The 21,552-nt window shown below is 41.3% G+C and overlaps 2 protein-coding genes across 5 annotated transcripts in view; one reads left to right on the forward strand and one right to left on the reverse strand.

The window, feature by feature from the left end:
- The window catches only part of lars2 (leucyl-tRNA synthetase 2, mitochondrial), a 68,439-nt gene extending 54,837 nt beyond the window's left edge, over positions 1 to 13,602 (reverse strand). Inside the window, exons 1-3 of one of the 2 annotated variants that reach the window (XM_062957640.1) lie at positions 13,489 to 13,602; positions 7,102 to 7,357; positions 4,750 to 4,878 (exon numbers count right to left, since the gene is read on the reverse strand). In XM_062957640.1, coding sequence (XP_062813710.1) covers positions 4,750 to 4,878; positions 7,102 to 7,335 — 363 coding nt within the window. In that variant the 5' untranslated portion in view covers positions 7,336 to 7,357; positions 13,489 to 13,602. The remainder of the gene's footprint in view (positions 1 to 4,749; positions 4,879 to 7,101; positions 7,358 to 13,488) is intronic. The other variant, XM_062957641.1, reaches the window with a different exon arrangement.
- dppa4 (developmental pluripotency associated 4) overlaps positions 13,235 to 21,552 on the forward strand; it is a 42,357-nt gene continuing 34,039 nt past the window's right edge. Inside the window, exon 1 of one of the 3 annotated variants that reach the window (XM_062957644.1) lies at positions 13,235 to 13,410. The gene's annotated coding sequence lies outside the window, so the exon portion shown is untranslated. Of the gene's footprint in view, positions 13,411 to 13,599; positions 13,835 to 21,552 lie in introns of those variants that run through there. The other 2 variants (XM_062957642.1, XM_062957643.1) reach the window with 2 other exon arrangements.

Here is a 21,552-nt window from a genome sequence, read left to right on the forward strand (position 1 = left end):
TCGAAGGCTTTCACGGTCGGAATCACTGGGTTGCTGTGAGTTTTTCGGGTCTTATGGCCATATTCCAGTAGTTATTCCTTCCAGGAGCAGGAGAAAATGCTACTGGAACATGGTCATACAGTACGAAAAACTCACAGCAACCCAGGGAGAACTCTGTCTCCTCCTGCCTGTAGACTGATAGTGAATCCAAGAGATATTGTTATACTTATTTGCATATGTCATAAAGAAGAAAACTTGTACATATTTGATCCCTGCAGTAACACAACTACAATACGATTCGCAATATTAAATAATTCAGCAGTTATCAATCTACTATACCATCTTTTACACCAGCAACCAATATTTGTACTTAATGCCCCTTATTGCAGAAGAATCTCTCATGTTATTACATTTTTTTTCTTTTCATATCAGGAGCAACTTGAGAAACTGCAAGTTATAATAATAATAATAATAATAATAATAATAATAATTTTATTCTTGTACCCCGTCCCATCTCCCCGAAGGGACTCGGGGCGGCTCACATGGGGCCTTGCCCAACATCACAATATAAAATCAAAACAAAAACACAAATTTACAACAATAAATCAACAATATCGGTAAAACAATCGAAAAGGACAATCTTACAAGATAAAATGTTAAAACAGGTATATCAAACACAAGTCTGGGCCAAAAGGTGAATGTGTCAAGTCGGGGGGAGATAGTTACATAATTGACATAGTCAATGAAGTACTATAAATGACAATAGTGACAATAAGAGGGCATTCTGGAAAGTTGCTTCTGGTGTGAGAGAATTGGCCATCTGCAAGGACATTGCTCAGGGAACGTCCGGATATTTTACCATTCTGTAAGAGGCTTCTCTCATGTCCCCATGTGGGAAGCTGGAGCTGACAGATGGAAGCTCACCCCGCTCCCCGGATTTGAACCGCTGACCTTTCAGTCAGCAGTCCTGCGGCACAAAGGTTTAACCCATTGCCCCACTGAGGGTTTCTATATTATTAGATAATGATGTGACATAAATTAATTATAAAACTGGAAAGGAATAATTACCGACCAGTATCCCAGTATATAAGCTGAATTGAATAAAAATTGAACTTTTCTTTTCTTCATATCAATGAAGTTCATTATACATGTCAATTAAAGGCCATATGCCTCTTTTCTAAGATTATAATAGTGTAGAATGAATCCTTTATTTTGGAGTAACATAGTCCGAGAGAAGTATATATACTTTATCAGATGAACCTTTCTAGAAAAGGTTTCTAAAAGAAAAATAAGGCCCTAAACTTAATTTGGTGGAAAGTAAGTCATATTAAACTCCGTAAGGTTTAATCTACACATGATAACATTGCATAGTTTCTTTAAGATATCATAATGGCAACAAGTGTGAAACCTTGGACCTAACTTTAACTCAGTAATAATATTTTCAATAATGAAAATCTGTAGCTGAGTGCCTGGAAACAAAACAGGGATATTTAAAATGACAGGTGGGATTTCTAAATGATATACATATACATATACATATATATGAAAAAGGTCTGAGAACAAAAAAATCCTTTAGGACATAGAAGGCCAAATTCTTTACAGTAAGTCATTTCTTCATCTGTGAGTTGAAATAAGTCTAAAACTTCACTGCTTGCAGGAAATCAATTTGCAGATTGCTTCATTCTCTCAAGTATTATCCATTTTTCTAATCAACATGTTATATTTGTAACCCATTGTCTCCAGATATTTGTTCAGTCCCACCTTTGATTCAAAATTTAACTCAAAGATAGTATGCTTATCATAATAATAATAATAATAAAAAATAATAATAAAACTTTATTTATACCCCGCCACCATCTCCCCAACGGGGACTCGGGGCGGCTTACATGGGGCCATGCCCAAAACAATACAATATAAACAGCATATAAAAGAACAACACATCACAATACAATAAGCAATACAATAAATAATAATATCCATTACAAAATAAAACAAGGAGACAATGAAAAACAAGGGCAGACCACATGAACATTAAGTTAAAACTCGGGGTGAGAGAGACATAAAAATAAAAACCACAGCGAACAGGGTCATAAGGAAGTGGAGTATTCTGGAGGATAGATATTAGAGGGAGCAACGGATAAGAAATATAAAATGGTTACTCTCCAAAAGCACAGCGAAAGAGCCATGTTTTCAAGTCTTTCTTGAAGGCTGCTAGTGTGGGGGCTTGCCTAATCTCAGCGGGCAGTGAATTCCACAGTCAGGGGGCCACAGCAGAATTTATCATATTGGATAAATTGCTGTACCAATCAACTGAGGTATTTTATTGTAGTGTTTTCCTTTGCCTAATGTTCTCCCATTACGTTTGTGTTCAGTTGTCAGTTACAATGTTCTGATCTACATTGTATGATATCTTGGGGTTTTTTAATCTTTTAATCAATATTATCATCACAAGGTACAGTGAAGCAATGCTACTTTTCCCTGCAAAGATAGAAAATAACTCTCCCTGATGCTAGAACTAATTGGTATTTTATTCTTTTATCTATGGGTAAAAACAAATTGTAAAAAGAATTATTAATTAGTTTCTCAAACAGATTTATGCAGCCAATACTATAGAGAAAAATGTCCTGTACAAAAGCCATAAGTAAAAGAAACCATTTTAAGCCCATTGCCAAATATCCATAGATTATCTGTTTCTATGGAGACAAATGTAGCTCTCAAAATGCATTAGGGAAAAGCATTGCTTCAAGTTCATTGCAACTTCATTGTAAATAAATGTTAATGGTATTACAAAAACCTATCCAGTATTCAGTGGAAGCATGTTATTCAAAGGGAATGACATTCAAAGGGACTGAGTGGAGGCAAGATTAGAGAAGGCTAAAATTGCAAATGATGATGCTACAATCTTAAAAAAAAAAACCCTAAAAAAGCTACAGACATTTCTTTCATTTCACAGAAGCAAGGAAGGGGAAGAAGAAAATCACAAAAGGCAGCATATGGATACTCCCACTAGTTCCTTAGTGTCTGAATCACTGTTCTTTAACACAGGAACTCAACAGTATTGTGTGATAAAACAGACATGCAAGAAAATGTACTGTATTTGTCTCATAGTCGAAAAAAAGATAATCAGTTAGAGGGATTTGATAAAAACATTCAGTTAACTAAAATGTTCTTGCTATGAAGTTTTTTTAAAAAAATATAACGGCATACAAAAGTCCCCGAGTTACAAACACTCGACTTACAAGTGAGTCCTAGTTAAGTACAGGGGTGAGACAAGAAGAAGTGAGAGAAATCTACTTCTCAAAAGGGGAATTCACTTCTGAAAGAGTTATAATAGGAAACAGGTGTCTCAACTGAAGCTTTCTCACCAGTCCTTGTTTCCACAACAGGTCCCATTTTTCAAAATACAATTATCACAAGGACAGAAAGTGAGGTGAAATCTTCTGAACAGGAACACAGACAGCAAAACGAACATCACAGGGGTGTTAACCTTTGCCCATGCTATCCAAAGTGCATATATATGTTTGGCTGGAGCTACACATAAAAATTCAACTTAAGAACAAACCTACAGAATCTATCTTGATCATTACTTAGGGACTATCTATTCTCTTGAGCAAGAGAAAGGGAGTGAATGCTATGCCATATGTAAACATCTTTTAAAAATACAGTATGAATCCCCTTCCTTCAGTTTTTGCACAAGAGAAAAAGTAAATACATTAAATATTAAATCAATTAATAAATAGTAAAATAGATAAATGAATGACTAATCAGCTACTGTTGTAATCCCATGTACATTTATCCAGAAGTATAGGTTGGAAATCACTTAAAGGCACACCAAAACAAAGCTTAATTTAATACAATGAAATTTCACGTTCGTTGGGGCTTGGGGCACAGTACCCCTCTGGATGTGAAAATTCACTAATTTTAACTTGATAAAACATCTCTAAGAATGTATTGGTCTTTCAACTGGAAGCTGAACATAAAATAAGATTTAGAGTTTCCTAGAAAAGTATTCTCTCTAGAAATCTCTAGATTCGTCAGCATAACTAGAGGAAGTTGATCTTAGAGTTAACTGGAAAACCTATAGCTTCCTAGAGAGAACATTGTTACTCAAATCCCTGAATAATCAAAATAGCAAAGGGGATGGAAAACTGTACTTTAACATAACCACATTTTCCCTTATGCCTTCTAGTTGTCGTTTTCTGTCAATACAGCAAAATTAATGCAATTTGCCACTATTTTAAAAGCAATGGCTCAATGCTATGGCACCCTGATATTTGTAGTTTGGTAAAATACCAACACTCTTTGGCAAAGATACCTAAACACGTTGGGAAACTAATCTTACCTTTTCAAAGGTCACTTGCCACCTTTTACAGGGTGTTTAAAACTGCACTAGTTTCAGAGAATGCATAAAAAATTAAACCAATTCTTTTTGCTAGGCCAGCAGTTCCTTAAAAATTACTGCAAGCTTGAAAAATGCAGAAAACTTTAAGTATAGATATTCAACAGGGGAAAGCTGTGTTGTAAATGCAGATTCGCTAATCAGAACTAGGATGGTTTGGTATAAAGGACAGACAAAAAGGAACAAATTTTTGGAAAGAGGAATATGCTGGAGAATAACAATATGGCCATTCATTTCTTTATAATCTTGCTTAGGTTTTCACAATTTATTATTGCCAATTCTGCTTTGATGTGCTCTTCAATATGTTCTATCTCTAAAGCAATACACAGCATGTACCCTAAGAATGATCTTAACTACTATCAACAGATTACCCGTAATCCTCTCATTTTCTGAAACCGTGCTACTGTATCACTGATGGTGTAGACTCGAACGTGGCCCATGTGAAGTTTTCCAGAAGGGTAAGGAAACATTGAAAGGACATAAAACTTTGGTCTTGATTTCTAGTAAAAAATAGACAAAGAAATAGTCTGTAAAGTGTTAGTTATGAAAGCCTTCTTATCACATTTGATTTTAAAATTTACATGTGAGTTTGCTTTCTCTTTATTCTGCTTGTCTCAAAACCAGGGCTGAATCTTTAACTGCCAGCCAACTAATGATGGTGAATTTTAATAACTGGGGTAGATATTTACTCATATTCATAAAAAATAAGAGTACTTATATTCTGGCATAAGAGAAGCTGCCAAATACAATGTTAAATATGACCTTTTTCACACAATACTTCATAGCTTTTGCTTAATTATAAGTTCTCACATTTTCCTTTATATACTCAAAGGTTATGGATGCTTTGAACACAAAGGACCAAAATGTCAGTAAGAGCCCATGAACAATTTGGAGCCCTTCTGATGTAAGGCACTACAACTCCTGTCAACACAACCAGCATGACATGATTTTGATTCTATGGATAATTGAATTTTTAACCCAGTACAAATTGAGGTTGCTCAACTGAGGAAGACTATGTTAATCTACAGAAACACATATGAACAGTCAACTAAAAATCCTTTAAATTGGTTCACTTCACTATTCTATGAAATATTTATTTATGATAAACAATTTCAAATATACTAGGATACCAATTTTATATAATATTTCTAACTTCTAATATAGTTGGAAAGCATTTTGGTGCATATGATTCTTTCATTTCATTTGTTCCATTTGAAACCAGGGCCAAAACAATAATAAGTCTCCTGTGGTCATGCTATTAGCCCTAGAAATAAATCTAGGAGGAACACTTGAAAGAGAGCAATATGGAGAAAGTTCCACTTTGTCCTGGCATGAAGAGTAGTTTCTGAACTGTAACTTCATGACCTTAGCCCACACAGCTAAATTTCTATTAATTTCAGTTCTATCACTATTATGGTGTTTGAAACTTATGGCAGTGTAGATGGGGCTTCAAAAACCACTGGTTTGAATTTGGCTGTAGTAACATCTGTTGGTTTATTTCCAGAACAAGACTATGAAAAAAATTGCAATGCCTCTTCTAACAAAAAGCTCAACAAATATTTTCTCAAACCTCTCACATAGATTCTCCCTAGATCAGTGCTTAAATCTTTCAAGTCCTTTCTACTGGCCTTTAGCAATGAAAGAAATCCCATCAGCATGGACTGTTTTTACAAATCCATCATAATAATGTTCATTAATTGTAAATAAACAGCTGCTTTCTCCAGATGTTAATCCTTTATAGGGCATGAAAAGCAAAAAAAAAAATGTAACAAATGAACTTTTCATAGCACACAAATGCAATGTTAAAGAAATGACCACTCTGATGGGAGAAAAAGATGGTAACCGTAAGGCATCACTTTTATGTTCTTCTGGTTCTCATCTCAAGGAAAAAATAATCCTGGAGAAAGGTTTTAGTTATACTTGGGCTTAATGTTCATACTATCAAGTTCATAAAATCAACATGAATTTATTTCAGGCTAATTTCCAGTAAACATACAATACCAATTAACAGATTCTGCCAGATTCTGCATGACTGTGGAGAGCCAGATCAGTGTAGTGATTAAGAGTGCTGATGATATTTGGGTTCCCAAACAGGAATCTAACTGGGTGACTAATTACTAGCTCTTCATCCAGCTTGTTTCATAAATAAAATGGTGTAACTCCACTTTTACCATTAGGAAAAACTAGAAAGAAGGGCAAATGCAAAGTAATTACAATTTTTAAATGTTCTCTGTATGTGTCTAACAGCGAGCTGAGAACCGACAACACCTGGTAAAAGAATGAACACAGGAAGCAATAATGTTTCTAAAAAAGACTGGCACATTGAATGCAGTTATGAGAGAAGATCAACATTATATTGGACATTTAATTGGCAGCAAATAACTGAAAAGTTAGATAACAAGATAATATCCTTGAGGTCTTCAGAATGTTCTGAAGATTTAAGGAGTATATATCTATTATTTCAGATTAAGATGAAATAGGATGACCAGAGGATTAAACAGATTAAGATGGTAGCAACTGCTGTGGGAAGGATGAAGTAGAAGATGTATACTCTGAAGCTTGAAATGCTAACATATGCTGAGGAGATGCTAATGGGCAGACACAATTATATGAACTCAATAGAATTATGAGATACAGCACACAATAATTAATCCATGTTTTTAAGTACAATTAATAGCTAATAAAGAAAAGAAAGGGAGGTGAATGTTACCAATAATTCTTACATCTATTTTGCCAATGTTCTGGAACTGTTCCTTTATTCTTGAATGCCACCAACTTTCAACTTTCTTCCTCGTCTCCAATCCATACTTTTTCTTCCACTTCCCTGTCTCACTATAAATAGATCTGATACAATTTGGCACTAATGTATTCCGCCATTTCACTGGGTTGACGATTCCATTTAACTGTCTTCTCCAGCATGAAGAACATGTGAAGAATCTGTGGTAAGGGATCCACATTCTGTAACATGTGTCAGGGAGTCTAAAAAAGGCAGTAAGAATTAGAATTACAAGCAGTCTGTAAAAAAGAAAAGTATCAGACTGACAACATACAAAGCTTCAGTTTACAAGTAAAGAAATTATACTTTTCAAAGTTTCTAATAGTGAAACATCCCAATTCAGAGACACATACACTAGGCTCCTGGTCTAACATAGGTTCACAAAGATATACATTTTCTGAAATTTCCAGAAAGCAACTTTGCTTTGTGTGTGTGTGTCATTCATTCAAATGTTTAAATTGAACAGATCTGGAATGACCTCTGATGGTGTACCATCTATCTACAGGACATTTCTCCCAAAAGAAACCACTTATTGAATTCCCGGGCCCTCCATATCCCCAAAGGATTAATTCCAGGAGCCCACATAGATACCCAAAAAACCTGCATGGTCAGGTTCTTATAAAAAAGGCACAGAACAGTAGCAGAGACCACTGCCCTACAACATTTTAAAGTGAACAGACTCATAGGGTGCATTTACAATGGATAATTAATGCAGCTCAATGCAATGGAATACTAAGATCTGTAGTTTGGTGAGGCACCAGTCTTCTCTGGCAGAGAAGTCTAAAACATTTTGTTAAACTATAACTCTTGTTACTGCATAGTAGTCTTTAATTGCCTTGGCAATTAAAGTGATGTCAAACTATCTTAACTCTGCAGTTTAGATACAGTAGAGTCTCACTTATCCAAGCCTCGCTTATCCAAGCTTCTGGGTAATCCAAGCAATTTTTGTAGTCAATGTTTTCAATATATCATGATATTTTGGTGCTAAATTCGTAAATACAGTAATTAAAACATAACATTACTGCATATTGAACTACTTTTTCTGTCAAATTTGTTGTATAACATGATGTTTTGGTGCTTAATTTGTAAAATCATAACCTAATTTGATGTTTAATAGGCTTTTCCTTAATCCCTCCTTATTATCCAACATATTCGCTTATCCAAGCTTCTGCTGGCCCGTTTAGCTTGGATAAGTGAGACTCTACTGTACATCCATAGTCTTTCTGAAAGCCCTGCAGAGTGAATCTGTGCATTTGCAAGGCTTGGAGAGAGGTGAAACACATTCACAGTCTCAGTGCAAACCTTGCAAAGTGAACATGTGCACTCATGAGGCTTGAAGAAAACAGTGAATGCATTCATTCACTCTCTAAAAGCCTCACAATATAAAACCTTTGTCTGTGAGGCACATAGTTTTATATTGCAAACACATTCACGCTCTATCTTTCAGCAGTTGGATTAATTAAAATATTAAAATTTTTGAAATAAAATAAATGCCTAAAATAAAGATGAGCAGACAAGAAGGAGATGGCAAGAGAACTGAGAGGCTGAAGGGGGTTGCTTAAGCAGTTCTTTGCATTCACATTTTTCCTTCCACTGGACAGAGGCTTGTGACAGAGCTACTAACTCTTACTGTGTTATAGACCTTTGGTCTGATTCAACCAGGAACATTTTATGATTCTCTTTAATGTATAAATGACCTGCTCACATGTGCATATATTCATTCTGTCAACAGCTAACAATACATCCATTACTGTGGAAGATATTGTACAAGGTTGTACGTATTCTGACATCTTTAACATGAAAAGTTCTTAGAATAGCACTGATCTGAGGCTTGTAGAGGAGCTGCTAACTTGAAGATTTAAAGGACAGATGAGAAAAGAGTTTATTAGAAACCTAAATAGGAAATCTACTACTATGGTGCAGGGGCTGAATGCTGGACTGCGACTCTATAGCCATGATTCTTAACGTGGGGAACACACCTCACAGGGAGGCAATATAATTTTTAAGGGGAACAATTCGAGAATGAGTTACTAAGTGATTCTTTTTGCATTTATGATTCTAGAGGCTTCATATACAGTATATAAATATATATTGTGGCATATACATTTTTAAAATTAAAATCAGAATGTACACAGCAGTCAGCTTCCAACATTCTTTGGAAGCTTGTTTAGACCAAGGCAATGGACTTTTAGGTTTCCACTAGGTGAATAGGAGTTCATGTTTTGAGTAATAAGAATTTGATATGGCATCAGGATTTCAGAGATGCTCAGCTAGATACTTCGGCTGGTTCAAAGAATGGCAGCAAGGGGCAGCAAAAGGGAGTGGATAACCCCCCTGTTGCAGCAGCTCCACTGGCTGCCAGTCTGTTTCCGGTGACAATTCAAAGTGCTGGTTATGACATTTAAAGCCCTAGATGGTTCAGGCCCAGGCTATTTGGCTGATCGCATCTCTTTTTACTAACCTGCCCAGGCCTTGAGATCTTCAGGAGAGATCCTTCTCTCAGTTCCACCTCCATCTCAAGCTCGGTTGGTGGAAATGGGAAAGCGGGCCTTCTCTTTCAGTGGATGCCCTTGACTCTGGAGCTCACTGCCCAGAGAAGCAATGGCCCCTTCCCTGCTGTCCTTCCATCAGCAGGCCAAAACCTTTTTATTCAGACAGGCTTTAAAAGATGAATGTGTTTAAGATCTAGTCAGGGGGTACTGTGGTTTTTAATTAACTCTGAATATGTTTTGATGGATTTTAACCTGAATTTTTAGTGCTGTTTGTGTTTAATTCTGTTTTAATGTTTGTATATTTGAAATTGTATAGTAATGCTTTTATGTCAAGCCGCTTTGAGTCCCCTTTGGGGAGATAAAGTGGGGTATAAATAATAATAATAATAGGTGAGGCATGGCCAAAGAAAATATTAGGAACCACTGCTCAATAGAATTGGGATCCAAATCCATACCTAATTATAGAAACTTGCTGTGTGATCTTGGGTAAACCACTCTTTTTCTCTCAGAAAGGCTATGGCAAATCCCCTCTGAATAAATCTTACCAAAAAATTCCACGGTGAATCTAATCTGCAGATTTAATGCAGTGTGACACCACATTCACTGCCATGGCTCAACATCATGGAACTTGTAGTTTTACAAGATCTTTAGCCAAAGAGTGTTGGCACCTCACTGAACTACAACCCCTGTGGTTCCATAGTATTCATAGTAATCCAGACAAAACAGAGGCGCTTGCTATCAAGGATCCTAATTTGAGAATGGAGGTGTGTCAACCAGTTCTGGATAGGGTTACGCTCTTCCTGAAAGACTGTTCACAGCTTGGGAGTACTCCTGGATCTCTCTCTCCAAATGTCAACCCAGGTAGGTGCAATGGTCAGGACTCAGGAGTGCTTACTATCAACTTTGGCTGATCCGCCAACAGAGCCCCTTCCTAGATTTGGAGGACCTGAAGATGGTAGTGCATGCACTGGTAACCTCAAGGTTGGAACTTCTGCAATATGCTTTATAGTGGGCTACCCTTATAACAAGTTCAGAAACTCCAGTTGGTTCAAAATATGCCAGCTAGACTGGTTACAGGAACATCTAAGCGTGAGCATATAACACCTATCCTAAAGTCATTCCACTGACAGCCAATTCGTTTCCGGGAAAAGTATAAGATGTTGGTTTTGACATTCAAAGCCCTGCATGGTTTGGGTCCAGATTACCTAAAGAATCGCCTTTTCCCATACAATCCGCTCCACACTTTGGTCTTCTGGGGGATGTCTGCTCCAACCAACCAGAGCCCAACTGGCAACCATGACCCAGAGGACCTTTTCATCCCTGCCCCCCCCTCTCTGGAACGACCTGCTGGTAGAGCTCAGACAGCTAAATCAGCTGTCAAATTTAAGACACAAGTAAAGACCTGTCTCTTCCAGCAGTCCTACCCAGGCAATCTTTAAAAATAGACATGAATTTTAGTGCATGCCCTTTGTTTAATCTGTTTTGCCTGTTTTAATGTGGTATTTCACATAGATACCTTTAGTGTGTGTGGTTGTAGTGTTTTTGCTGTGTTTATTTATTTTAATTGTTTTGTAACCCTTCTTGAGCCATGAGATGAGACAAGTAAGAAATAAAATTATTATTGGGTTGCTGTGAGTTTTCTGGGCTATATGCCCATGTTCCAGAAGCATTCTCTTCTGACGTTTCACCCACATCTATGGCAGGCATTCTTGGAGGTTGTGAGATCATTTGGAAACTAGGCAATTGGGGTTTAAATATCTATGGAAAATCCAGGTTGGGAGAAAGAACTCTTGTCTGTTTGAGGCAAGTGTGAATGTTGCAAATGGCCAACTTGATTAGCATTTAATGGCCTTGCAGATTCAAAGCCTGGCTGCCTCTTGCATGAGGGAGGTATTAGCTGGTCCTGATTGTTCATCTGGAATTCCCATGTTTTCTGAATGTTGTTCTTTATTTACTGTCCTGATTTTAGAGTTTTTAAATACTAGTAGCCAATTTTGTTCATTTTAATGGTTTTCTCATTTCTGTTGAAATTGCTAGAGTGGTCCTGCATTTCTATGTTCTCAAATAATATGCTGAGTTGGTTCATCAAGTGCTCTGCTGACTTCTCTGGTTGAATTAGTCTGCAGTGCCTTTCACATTCCTTGATTCGTGTTTGGGCAATGCTACCTTTGGTGATCCCTATGTAGTCTTGTCTTGTCCACAGCTGCATGATATACAGTAGACTCCTGCAGAGGTGAGAGGATCCCTCATGTCCTTTGCTGAGCGTAGCATTTGTTGGATTTCTGGATGTAGGCAAAACGTCACAAGAGAATGCTTCTGGAACATGGCCATATAGCCCAGAAAACTCACAGCAACCCAGTGATTTCGGTCCTGAAAGCCTTCAACAACATAAAATTATTATTATTATTATTATTATTATTATTCAGCCACAGTAGTTAAAGTGGTGGCAAACTGCATCAATTCTACAGTGCGGATGCACCCCTGGTGATAGGCTTTAGGAAGGTCAAAGGAAAGAAACCACTTGAAGGCATTCAATAAACCATAATTACTTGTTATTGTCATTTAGTCGTTCAGTCGCTTCCGACTCTTTGTGACCTCATGGACCAGTCCACAACAGAGCTCCCTGACAGCCGTCGCCACCCTCAGCTCCTTCAAGGTCAAGCCAATCACTTCAAGGATGACATCCATCCATCTTGTTCTTGGTCGGCCTCTCTTCCTTTTTCCTTCCATTTCCCCCAGCATCATTATCTTTTCCAAGCTTTCATGTCTTCTCATTATTTCTAGGAGTATGTACTGGTTGGATCTTCTTGAGGTCCAAGGCGCTCTCAGAATTTTCCTCCAACACCACAATTCAAAAGCGTCTATCTTCCTTATGGCCAGCTCTTGTATCCATAGGTCACTACTGGGAATACCATTGCTTTAACTATGTGGACCTTCGCTGCCAGTGTGATGTCTCTACTCTTCACTATTTTATTGAGGTTGGTCATTGCTCTCCTTCCAAGAAGTAAACATCTTCTGATTTCTTGGTTGCAGTCTGCGTCTACAGTAATCTTCGCACCTAGAGATATAAAGTCTGTCACTGCCTCCACGTTTCCTCCCTCTATTTGCTAGTTATCAGTCAGTCTGGTTGCCATAACCTTGGTTTTTTATGTTTAACTGCAACCCAGCTTTTGCACTTTCTTCTTTCACCTTGGTTATAAGGCTCCTCAGCTCTTCCTCCTTTCAGTATAGATTACTTAAGGTAAAGGTTTTCCCCTGACGTTAAGTCCAATCGTGACTGATTCCGGGGGTTGGTGCTCATCTCCATTTCTAAGCCGAAGAGCCGGTGTTGTCCATAGACATCTCCAAGATCATGTGGCTGGCATGACTGCATGGAGCGCTGTTACCTTCCCGCCGGAGTGGTACCTATTGAGCTACTCACATTTGCATGTTTTTGAACTGCTAGGTTGGCAGGAGCTGGGGCTAACAGGGATTTGAACCTGGGACCTTTCAGTCTGCAAGTTCAGCAGCTCAGTGCTTTAAACACACTGCGCCACCACCAGATTACTTACCCAGAGGTAAAAAAAAAAAAAAAGAGTCCTCACGCTATACTGCTGAAACCATTAAACTTCCTTTTTGAGTATCAAAAGCTAAATTCAAGGAAGGGGGCATATTATTCCACAAGCCTTAGGGTCGCCAGAGGAAGGGAACATGAAGGCGCCCAACAACAACATTGCCACAAACGGGATGCCTTCCGCCTCAGCGAGCACTTCCACTTCCACCAGGTTAAAATTTTAATTTTAATGCTACTTTTTTTTCTCTGTCACTTGTACAACAATCCCCAGCCCGTTGTTCATGCTCACCTCCGTTGCTGCTACTCCTAATTGGGACAAACCTGTCACTGAAAAACCGTCAGCAAAAAAGGCTCTTCCGCTCAAACCTGGGCGCCGCCATCTTTGGAGGCGCTTTGCGCAGGCGCACAAGGATCCCCAGCAGAGGGGCGTGCCTAGGGAGAAGCTGCTTGCTGGGCCGGGCGAAGGAGCGCGCGGCGTTTGAAAGAGAAGCTTCGCCTGCATCTGTGCTTTGCAACTGCTGAGAACAAGGTGGGAGTCGTTCTTTTTTCCCCAACACACGTTGTGTTTCCTCCTCCACTCCTCATGCTGCACGCCTTTTTTCAAAGGGAGAGAAAAGGGCGTGCTCAAGATTGCTGTAAGTCAGGGGTCCCCAAACTTTTTAAACGGGGGGCCAGTTAACAGTCCCTCAGACCGTTGGAGGGCCGGACTATAGTTTTTTTTAAAAAAACTATGAACAAATGCCTATGCACATGGCACATATTTTATTTTGAGGTTAAAAAAAGAAACAAATACAGCCTCAATGTTAATAATAATAATAATAATAATAATAATAAAAAAGAGGGTTGGAAGAAACCCTTGGGCCATTTAGTCCAACCCCCTTCTGCCTTTCTGCACCAAAAGCACAGCAAGGAACCCCTGACAGATGGCCACCCAGACTCAATGTTAATAATAATAATAAAACAATGGAGAGGGTTGGAAGAGACCCTTGGGCCATTTAGTCCAACCCCCTTCTGCCTTTGTGCACCAAAAGCACAGCAAAGCACCCCTGAAAGATGGCCACCCAGACTCAATGTTACTAATAATAATAAAATAATGGAGAGGGTTGGAAAAGACCCTTGGGCCATTTAGTCCAACCCCCTTCTGCCTTTGTGCACCAAAAGCACAGCAAAGCACCCCTGACAGATGGCCACCCAGACTCAATTTTAATAATAATAATAAAACAATGGAGACGGTTGGAAGAGACCCTTGGGCCATTTAGTCCAACCCCCTTCTGCCTTTGTGCACCAAAAGCACAGCAAAGCACCCCTGGCAGATGGCCACCCATCCTCAATGTTACTAATAATAATAAAATAATGGAGAGGGTTGGAAGAGACCCTTGGGCCATTTAGTCCAACCCCCTTCTGCCTTTGTGCACCAAAAGTACAGCAAAGCACACCTGACAGATGGCCACCCATCCTCAATGTTAATAATAATAATAATAATAATAATAATAATAATAATAATAATAATAATAATAATACTGGAGAGGCCCCACTAAGGCCTCCAGCCCAGGGAGAAATCCGAAATAGCAATATACTCCAGATTTCTCCCAGGACTGGAAGTCTGAGTGGGGAAAGAAACTCTCCCTAACTCAGGCCTCCAGCCCAGGGAAAAATCCGGAGTATATTGCTAATCAGAAATAGCAATATACTCCAGATTTCTCCCTGGACTGGAAGTCTGAGTGGGGAAAGAAACTCTCCCTCACTAAGGCCTCCAGCCCAGGGAAAAATCCGGAGTATATTGCTAATCAGAAATAGCAATATACTCCAGATTTCTCCCTGGACTGGAAGCCTGAGTGGGGAAAGAAACTCTCCCTCACTCAGGCCTCCAGCCCAGGGGAAAATCCGGAGTATATTGCTAATCAGAAATAGCAATATACTCCAGATTTCTCCCAGGACTGGAAGTCTGAGTGGGGAAAGAAACTCTCCCTCACTCAGGCCTCCAACCCAGGGAGAAATCCGGAGTATATTGCTAATCAAGAATAGCAATATACTCCGGATTTCTTCCTGGACTGGAAGCCTGAGTGGGGAAAGAAACTCTCCCTCACTCAGGCCTCCAACCCAGGGAGAAATCTGGAGTATATTGCTAATCAAGAATAGCAATATACTCCAGATTTCTCCCTGGACTGGAAGTCTGAGTGGGGAAAGAAACTCTCCCTCACTAAGGCCTCCAGCCCAGGGAAAAATCCGGAGTATATTGCTAATCAGAAATAGCAATATACTCCAGATTTCTCCCTGGACTGGAAGCCTGAGTGGGGAAAGAAACTCTCCCTCACTCAGGCCTCCAGCCCAGGGAAAAATCCGGAGTATATTGCTAATCAGAAATAGCAATATACTCCAGATTTCTCCCAGGACTGGAAGTCTGAGTGGGGAAAGAAACTCTCCCTCACTCAGGCCTCCAGCCCAGGGAAAAATCCGGAGTATATTGCTAATCAGAAATAGCAATATACTCCAGATTTCTCCCTGGACTGGAAGCCTGAGTGGGGAAAGAAACTCTCCCTCACTCAGGCCTCCAGCCCAGGGGAAAATCCGGAGTATATTGCTAATCAGAAATAGCAATATACTCCAGATTTCTCCCTGGACTGGAAGTCTGAGTGGGGAAAGAAACTCTCCCTCACTAAGGCCTCCAGCCCAGGGAAAAATCCGGAGTATATTGCTAATCAGAAATAGCAATATACTCCAGATTTCTCCCTGGACTGGAAGCCTGAGTGGGGAAAGAAACTCTCCCTCACTCAGGCCTCCAGCCCAGGGGAAAATCCGGAGTATATTGCTAATCAGAAATAGCAATATACTCCAGATTTCTCCCTGGACTGGAAGTCTGAGTGGGGAAAGAAACTCTCCCTCACTCAGGCCTCCAGCCCAGGGAGAAATCCGGAGTATATTGCTAATCAAGAATAGCAATATACTCCAGATTTCTCCCTGGACTGGAAGTCTGAGTGGGGAAAGAAACTCTCCCTCACTCAGGCCTCCAGCCCAGGGAGAAATCCGGAGTATATTGCTAATCAAGAATAGCAATATACTCCAGATTTCTCCCTGGACTGGAAGTCTGAGTGGGGAAAGAAACTCTCCCTCACTCAGGCCTCCAACCCAGGGAGAAATCCGGAGTATATTGCTAATCAAGAATAGCAATATACTCCGGATTTCTTCCTGGACTGGAAGCCTGAGTGGGGAAAGAAACTCTCCCTCACTCAGGCCTCCAACCCAGGGAGAAATCCGGAGTATATTGCTAATCAAGAATAGCAATATACTCCAGATTTCTCCCTGGACTGGAAGTCTGAGTGGGGAAAGAAACTCTCCCTCACTAAGGCCTCCAGCCCAGGGAAAAATCCGGAGTATATTGCTAATCAGAAATAGCAATATACTCCAGATTTCTCCCTGGACTGGAAGCCTGAGTGGGGAAAGAAACTCTCCCTCACTCAGGCCTCCAGCCCAGGGGAAAATCCGGAGTATATTGCTAATCAGAAATAGCAATATACTCCAGATTTCTCCCAGGACTGGAAGTCTGAGTGGGGAAAGAAACTCTCCCTCACTCAGGCCTCCAACCCAGGGAGAAATCTGGAGTATATTGCTAATCAAGAATAGCAATATACTCCAGATTTCTCCCTGGACTGGAAGTCTGAGTGGGGAAAGAAACTCTCCCTCACTAAGGCCTCCAGCCCAGGGAAAAATCCGGAGTATATTGCTAATCAGAAATAGCAATATACTCCAGATTTCTCCCTGGACTGGAAGCCTGAGTGGGGAAAGAAACTCTCCCTCACTCAGGCCTCCAGCCCAAGGGAAAATCCGGAGTATATTGCTAATCAGAAATAGCAATTTACTCCAGATTTCTCCCAGGACTGGAAGTCTGAGTGGGGAAAGAAACTCTCCCTCACTCAGGCCTCCAGCCCAGGGAAAAATCCGGAGTATATTGCTAATCAGAAATAGCAATATACTCCAGATTTCTCCCAGGACTGGAAGTCTGAGTGGGGAAAGAAACTCTCCCTAACTCAGGCCTCCAGCCCAGGGAAAAATCCGGAGTATATTGCTAATCAGAAATAGCAATATACTCCAGATTTCTCCCTGGACTGGAAGCCTGAGTGGGGAAAGAAACTCTCCCTCACTCAGGCCTCCAGCCCAGGGAGAAATCCGGAGTATATTGCTAATCAAGAATAGCAATATACTCCAGATTTCTCCCTGGACTGGAAGTCTGAGTGGGGAAAGAAACTCTCCCTCACTCAGGCCTCCAGCCCAGGGAAAAATCCGGAGTATATTGCTAATCAGAAATAGCAATATACTCCAGATTTCTCCCAGGACTGGAAGTCTGAGTGGGGAAAGAAACTCTCCCTCACTAAGGCCTCCAGCCCAGGGAAAAATCCGGAGTATATTGCTAATCAGAAATAGCAATATACTCCAGATTTCTCCCTGGACTGGAAGCCTGAGTGGGGAAAGAAACTCTCCCTCACTCAGGCCTCCAGCCCAGGGAAAAATCCGGAGTATATTGCTAATCAGAAATAGCAATATACTCCAGATTTCTCCCAGGACTGGAAGTCTGAGTGGGGAAAGAAACTCTCCCTCACTCAGGCCTCCAGCCCAGGGAAAAATCCGGAGTATATTGCTAATCAGAAATAGCAATATACTCCAGATTTCTCCCTGGACTGGAAGCCTGAGTGGGGAAAGAAACTCTCCCTCACTCAGGCCTCCAGCCCAGGGAGAAATCCGGAGTATATTGCTAATCAAGAATAGCAATATACTCCAGATTTCTCCCTGGACTGGAAGTCTGAGTGGGGAAAGAAACTCTCCCTCACTCAGGCCTCCAACCCAGGGAGAAATCCGGAGTATATTGCTAATCAAGAATAGCAATATACTCCGGATTTCTTCCTGGACTGGAAGCCTGAGTGGGGAAAGAAACTCTCCCTCACTCAGGCCTCCAACCCAGGGAGAAATCTGGAGTATATTGCTAATCAGAAATAGCAATATACTCCAGATTTCTCCCTGGACTGGAAGCCTGAGTGGGGAAAGAAACTCTCCCTCACTCAGGCCTCCAGCCCAGGGGAAAATCCGGAGTATATTGCTAATCAGAAATAGCAATTTACTCCAGATTTCTCCCAGGACTGGAAGTCTGAGTGGGGAAAGAAACTCTCCCTCACTCAGGCCTCCAGCCCAGGGAAAAATCCGGAGTATATTGCTAATCAGAAATAGCAATATACTCCAGATTTCTCCCAGGACTGGAAGTCTGAGTGGGGAAAGAAACTCTCCCTAACTCAGGCCTCCAGCCCAGGGAAAAATCCGGAGTATATTGCTAATCAGAAATAGCAATATACTCCAGATTTCTCCCTGGACTGGAAGCCTGAGTGGGGAAAGAAACTCTCCCTCACTCAGGCCTCCAGCCCAGGGAGAAATCCGGAGTATATTGCTAATCAAGAATAGCAATATACTCCAGATTTCTCCCTGGACTGGAAGTCTGAGTGGGGAAAGAAACTCTCCCTCACTCAGGCCTCCAGCCCAGGGAGAAATCCGGAGTATATTGCTAATCAAGAATAGCAATATACTCCAGATTTCTCCCTGGACTGGAAGTCTGAGTGGGGAAAGAAACTCTCCCTCACTCAGGCCTCCAACCCAGGGAGAAATCCGGAGTATATTGCTAATCAAGAATAGCAATATACTCCAGATTTCTTCCTGGACTGGAAGCCTGAGTGGGGAAAGAAACTCTCCCTCACTCAGGCCTCCAACCCAGGGAGAAATCCGGAGTATATTGCTAATCAAGAATAGCAATATACTCCAGATTTCTCCCTGGACTGGAAGTCTGAGTGGGGAAAGAAACTCTCCCTCACTCAGGCCTCCAGCCCAGGGAAAAATCCGGAGTATATTGCTAATCAGAAATAGCAATATACTCCAGATTTCTCCCAGGACTGGAAGTCTGAGTGGGGAAAGAAACTCTCCCTAACTCAGGCCTCCAGCCCAGGGAAAAATCCGGAGTATATTGCTAATCAGAAATAGCAATATACTCCAGATTTCTCCCTGGACTGGAAGCCTGAGTGGGGAAAGAAACTCTCCCTCACTCAGGCCTCCAGCCCAGGGAGAAATCCGGAGTATATTGCTAATCAAGAATAGCAATATACTCCAGATTTCTCCCTGGACTGGAAGTCTGAGTGGGGAAAGAAACTCTCCCTCACTCAGGCCTCCAGCCCAGGGAGAAATCCGGAGTATATTGCTAATCAAGAATAGCAATATACTCCAGATTTCTCCCTGGACTGGAAGTCTGAGTGGGGAAAGAAACTCTCCCTCACTCAGGCCTCCAGCCCAGGGAGAAATCCGGAGTATATTGCTAATCAAGAATAGCAATATACTCCAGATTTCTCCCTGGACTGGAAGTCTGAGTGGGGAAAGAAACTCTCCCTCACTCAGGCCTCCACCCCAGGGAGAAATCCGGAGTATATTGCTAATCAAGAATAGCAATATACTCCAGATTTCTTCCTGGACTGGAAGCCTGAGTGGGGAAAGAAACTCTCCCTCACTCAGGCCTCCAACCCAGGGAGAAATCCGGAGTATATTGCTAATCAAGAATAGCAATATACTCCAGATTTCTCCCTGGACTGGAAGTCTGAGTGGGGAAAGAAACTCTCCCTCACTAAGGCCTCCAGCCCAGGGAAAAATCCGGAGTATATTGCTAATCAGAAATAGCAATATACTCCAGATTTCTCCCTGGACTGGAAGCCTGAGTGGGGAAAGAAACTCTCCCTCACTCAGGCCTCCAGCCCAGGGGAAAATCCGGAGTATATTGCTAATCAGAAATAGCAATATACTCCAGATTTCTCCCAGGACTGGAAGTCTGAGTGGGGAAAGAAACTCTCCCTCACTCAGGCCTCCAGCCCAGGGAAAAATCCGGAGTATATTGCTAATCAGAAATAGCAATACACTCCAGATTTCTCCCAGGACTGGAAGTCTGAGTGGGGAAAGAAAGTCTCCCTAACTCAGGCCTCCAGCCCAGGGAAAAATCCGGAGTATATTGCTAATCAGAAATAGCAATATACTCCAGATTTCTCCCTGGACTGGAAGCCTGAGTGGGGAAAGAAACTCTCCCTCACTCAGGCCTCCAGCCCAGGGAGAAATCCGGAGTATATTGCTAATCAAGAATAGCAATATGCTCCAGATTTCTCCCTGGACTGGAAGTCTGAGTGGGGAAAGAAACTCTCCCTCACTCAGGCCTCCAACCCAGGGAGAAATCCGGAGTATATTGCTAATCAAGAATAGCAATATACTCCAGATTTCTTCCTGGACTGGAAGCCTGAGTGGGGAAAGAAACTCTCCCTCACTCAGGCCTCCAACCCAGGGAGAAATCCGGAGTATATTGCTAATCAAGAATAGCAATATACTCCAGATTTCTCCCTGGACTGGAAGTCTGAGTGGGGAAAGAAACTCTCCCTCACTCAGGCCTCCAACCCAGGGAGAAATCCGGAGTATATTGCTAATCAGAAATAGCAATATACTCCAGATTTCTCCCAGGACTGGAAGCCTGAGTGGGGAAAGAAACTCTCCCTCACTCAGGCCTCCAGCCCAGGGAGAAATCCGGAGTATATTGCTAATCAAGAATAGCAATATACTCCAGATTTCCTCCTGGACTGGACGTCTGAGTGGGGAAAGAAACTCTCCCTCACTCAGGCCTCCAACCCAGGGAGAAATCCGGAGTATATTGCTAATCAAGAATAGCAATATACTCCAGATTTCTCCCAGGACTGGAAGTCTGAGTGGGGAAAGAAACTCTCCCTCACTCAGGTCTCTAGCCCAGGGAGAAATCCGGAGTATATTGCTGATCAACGTATTGCTAAACCTGGAGGAAACACACCTTAGTAATTAATAATTAATTAAATAATAATTAAAATACCTTTTGATCAGCAGTAAAAGGCAAGGCTCCTCCACAGCTTATGCAGGGAGAGTGGGGAGCCAGGTGAGGCTCAAAGGCTCATAGAGCAGAAAAGTGGCCGGGAAGGCGGAAAGGCAAGTCTCCAAGGCTTGTGCAGGGAGCGGGACAATGCAGGAAAGGGAGGAAAGCTGCCGCGGGCCGGATAAATGGCTCCGGCGGGCCGGATCTGGCCCGTGGGCCTTAGTTTGGGGACCCCTGCTGTAAGTAAACGTGATTTTGAAATGAAATGAAATTCTCTCATAATAGGAACGTATAGTTTTCGTGCCTCTGTTGCCCGGGGCCCTCTTCTTGGTTGCCATGTGGAGCTTTCAGGCAGCACAGCAAACTCGTTTTATTCTTAACTAGCTTAGGGATCCGGCGATGCCTGGGTTATTTGAAAAGGGCCTTGTTTGTTTGTGGATATTCGGTAATATC

Source organism: Anolis carolinensis, chromosome 6, assembly GCF_035594765.1.
Source record: "Anolis carolinensis isolate JA03-04 chromosome 6, rAnoCar3.1.pri, whole genome shotgun sequence".
Taxonomy (NCBI): domain Eukaryota; kingdom Metazoa; phylum Chordata; class Lepidosauria; order Squamata; family Dactyloidae; genus Anolis; species Anolis carolinensis.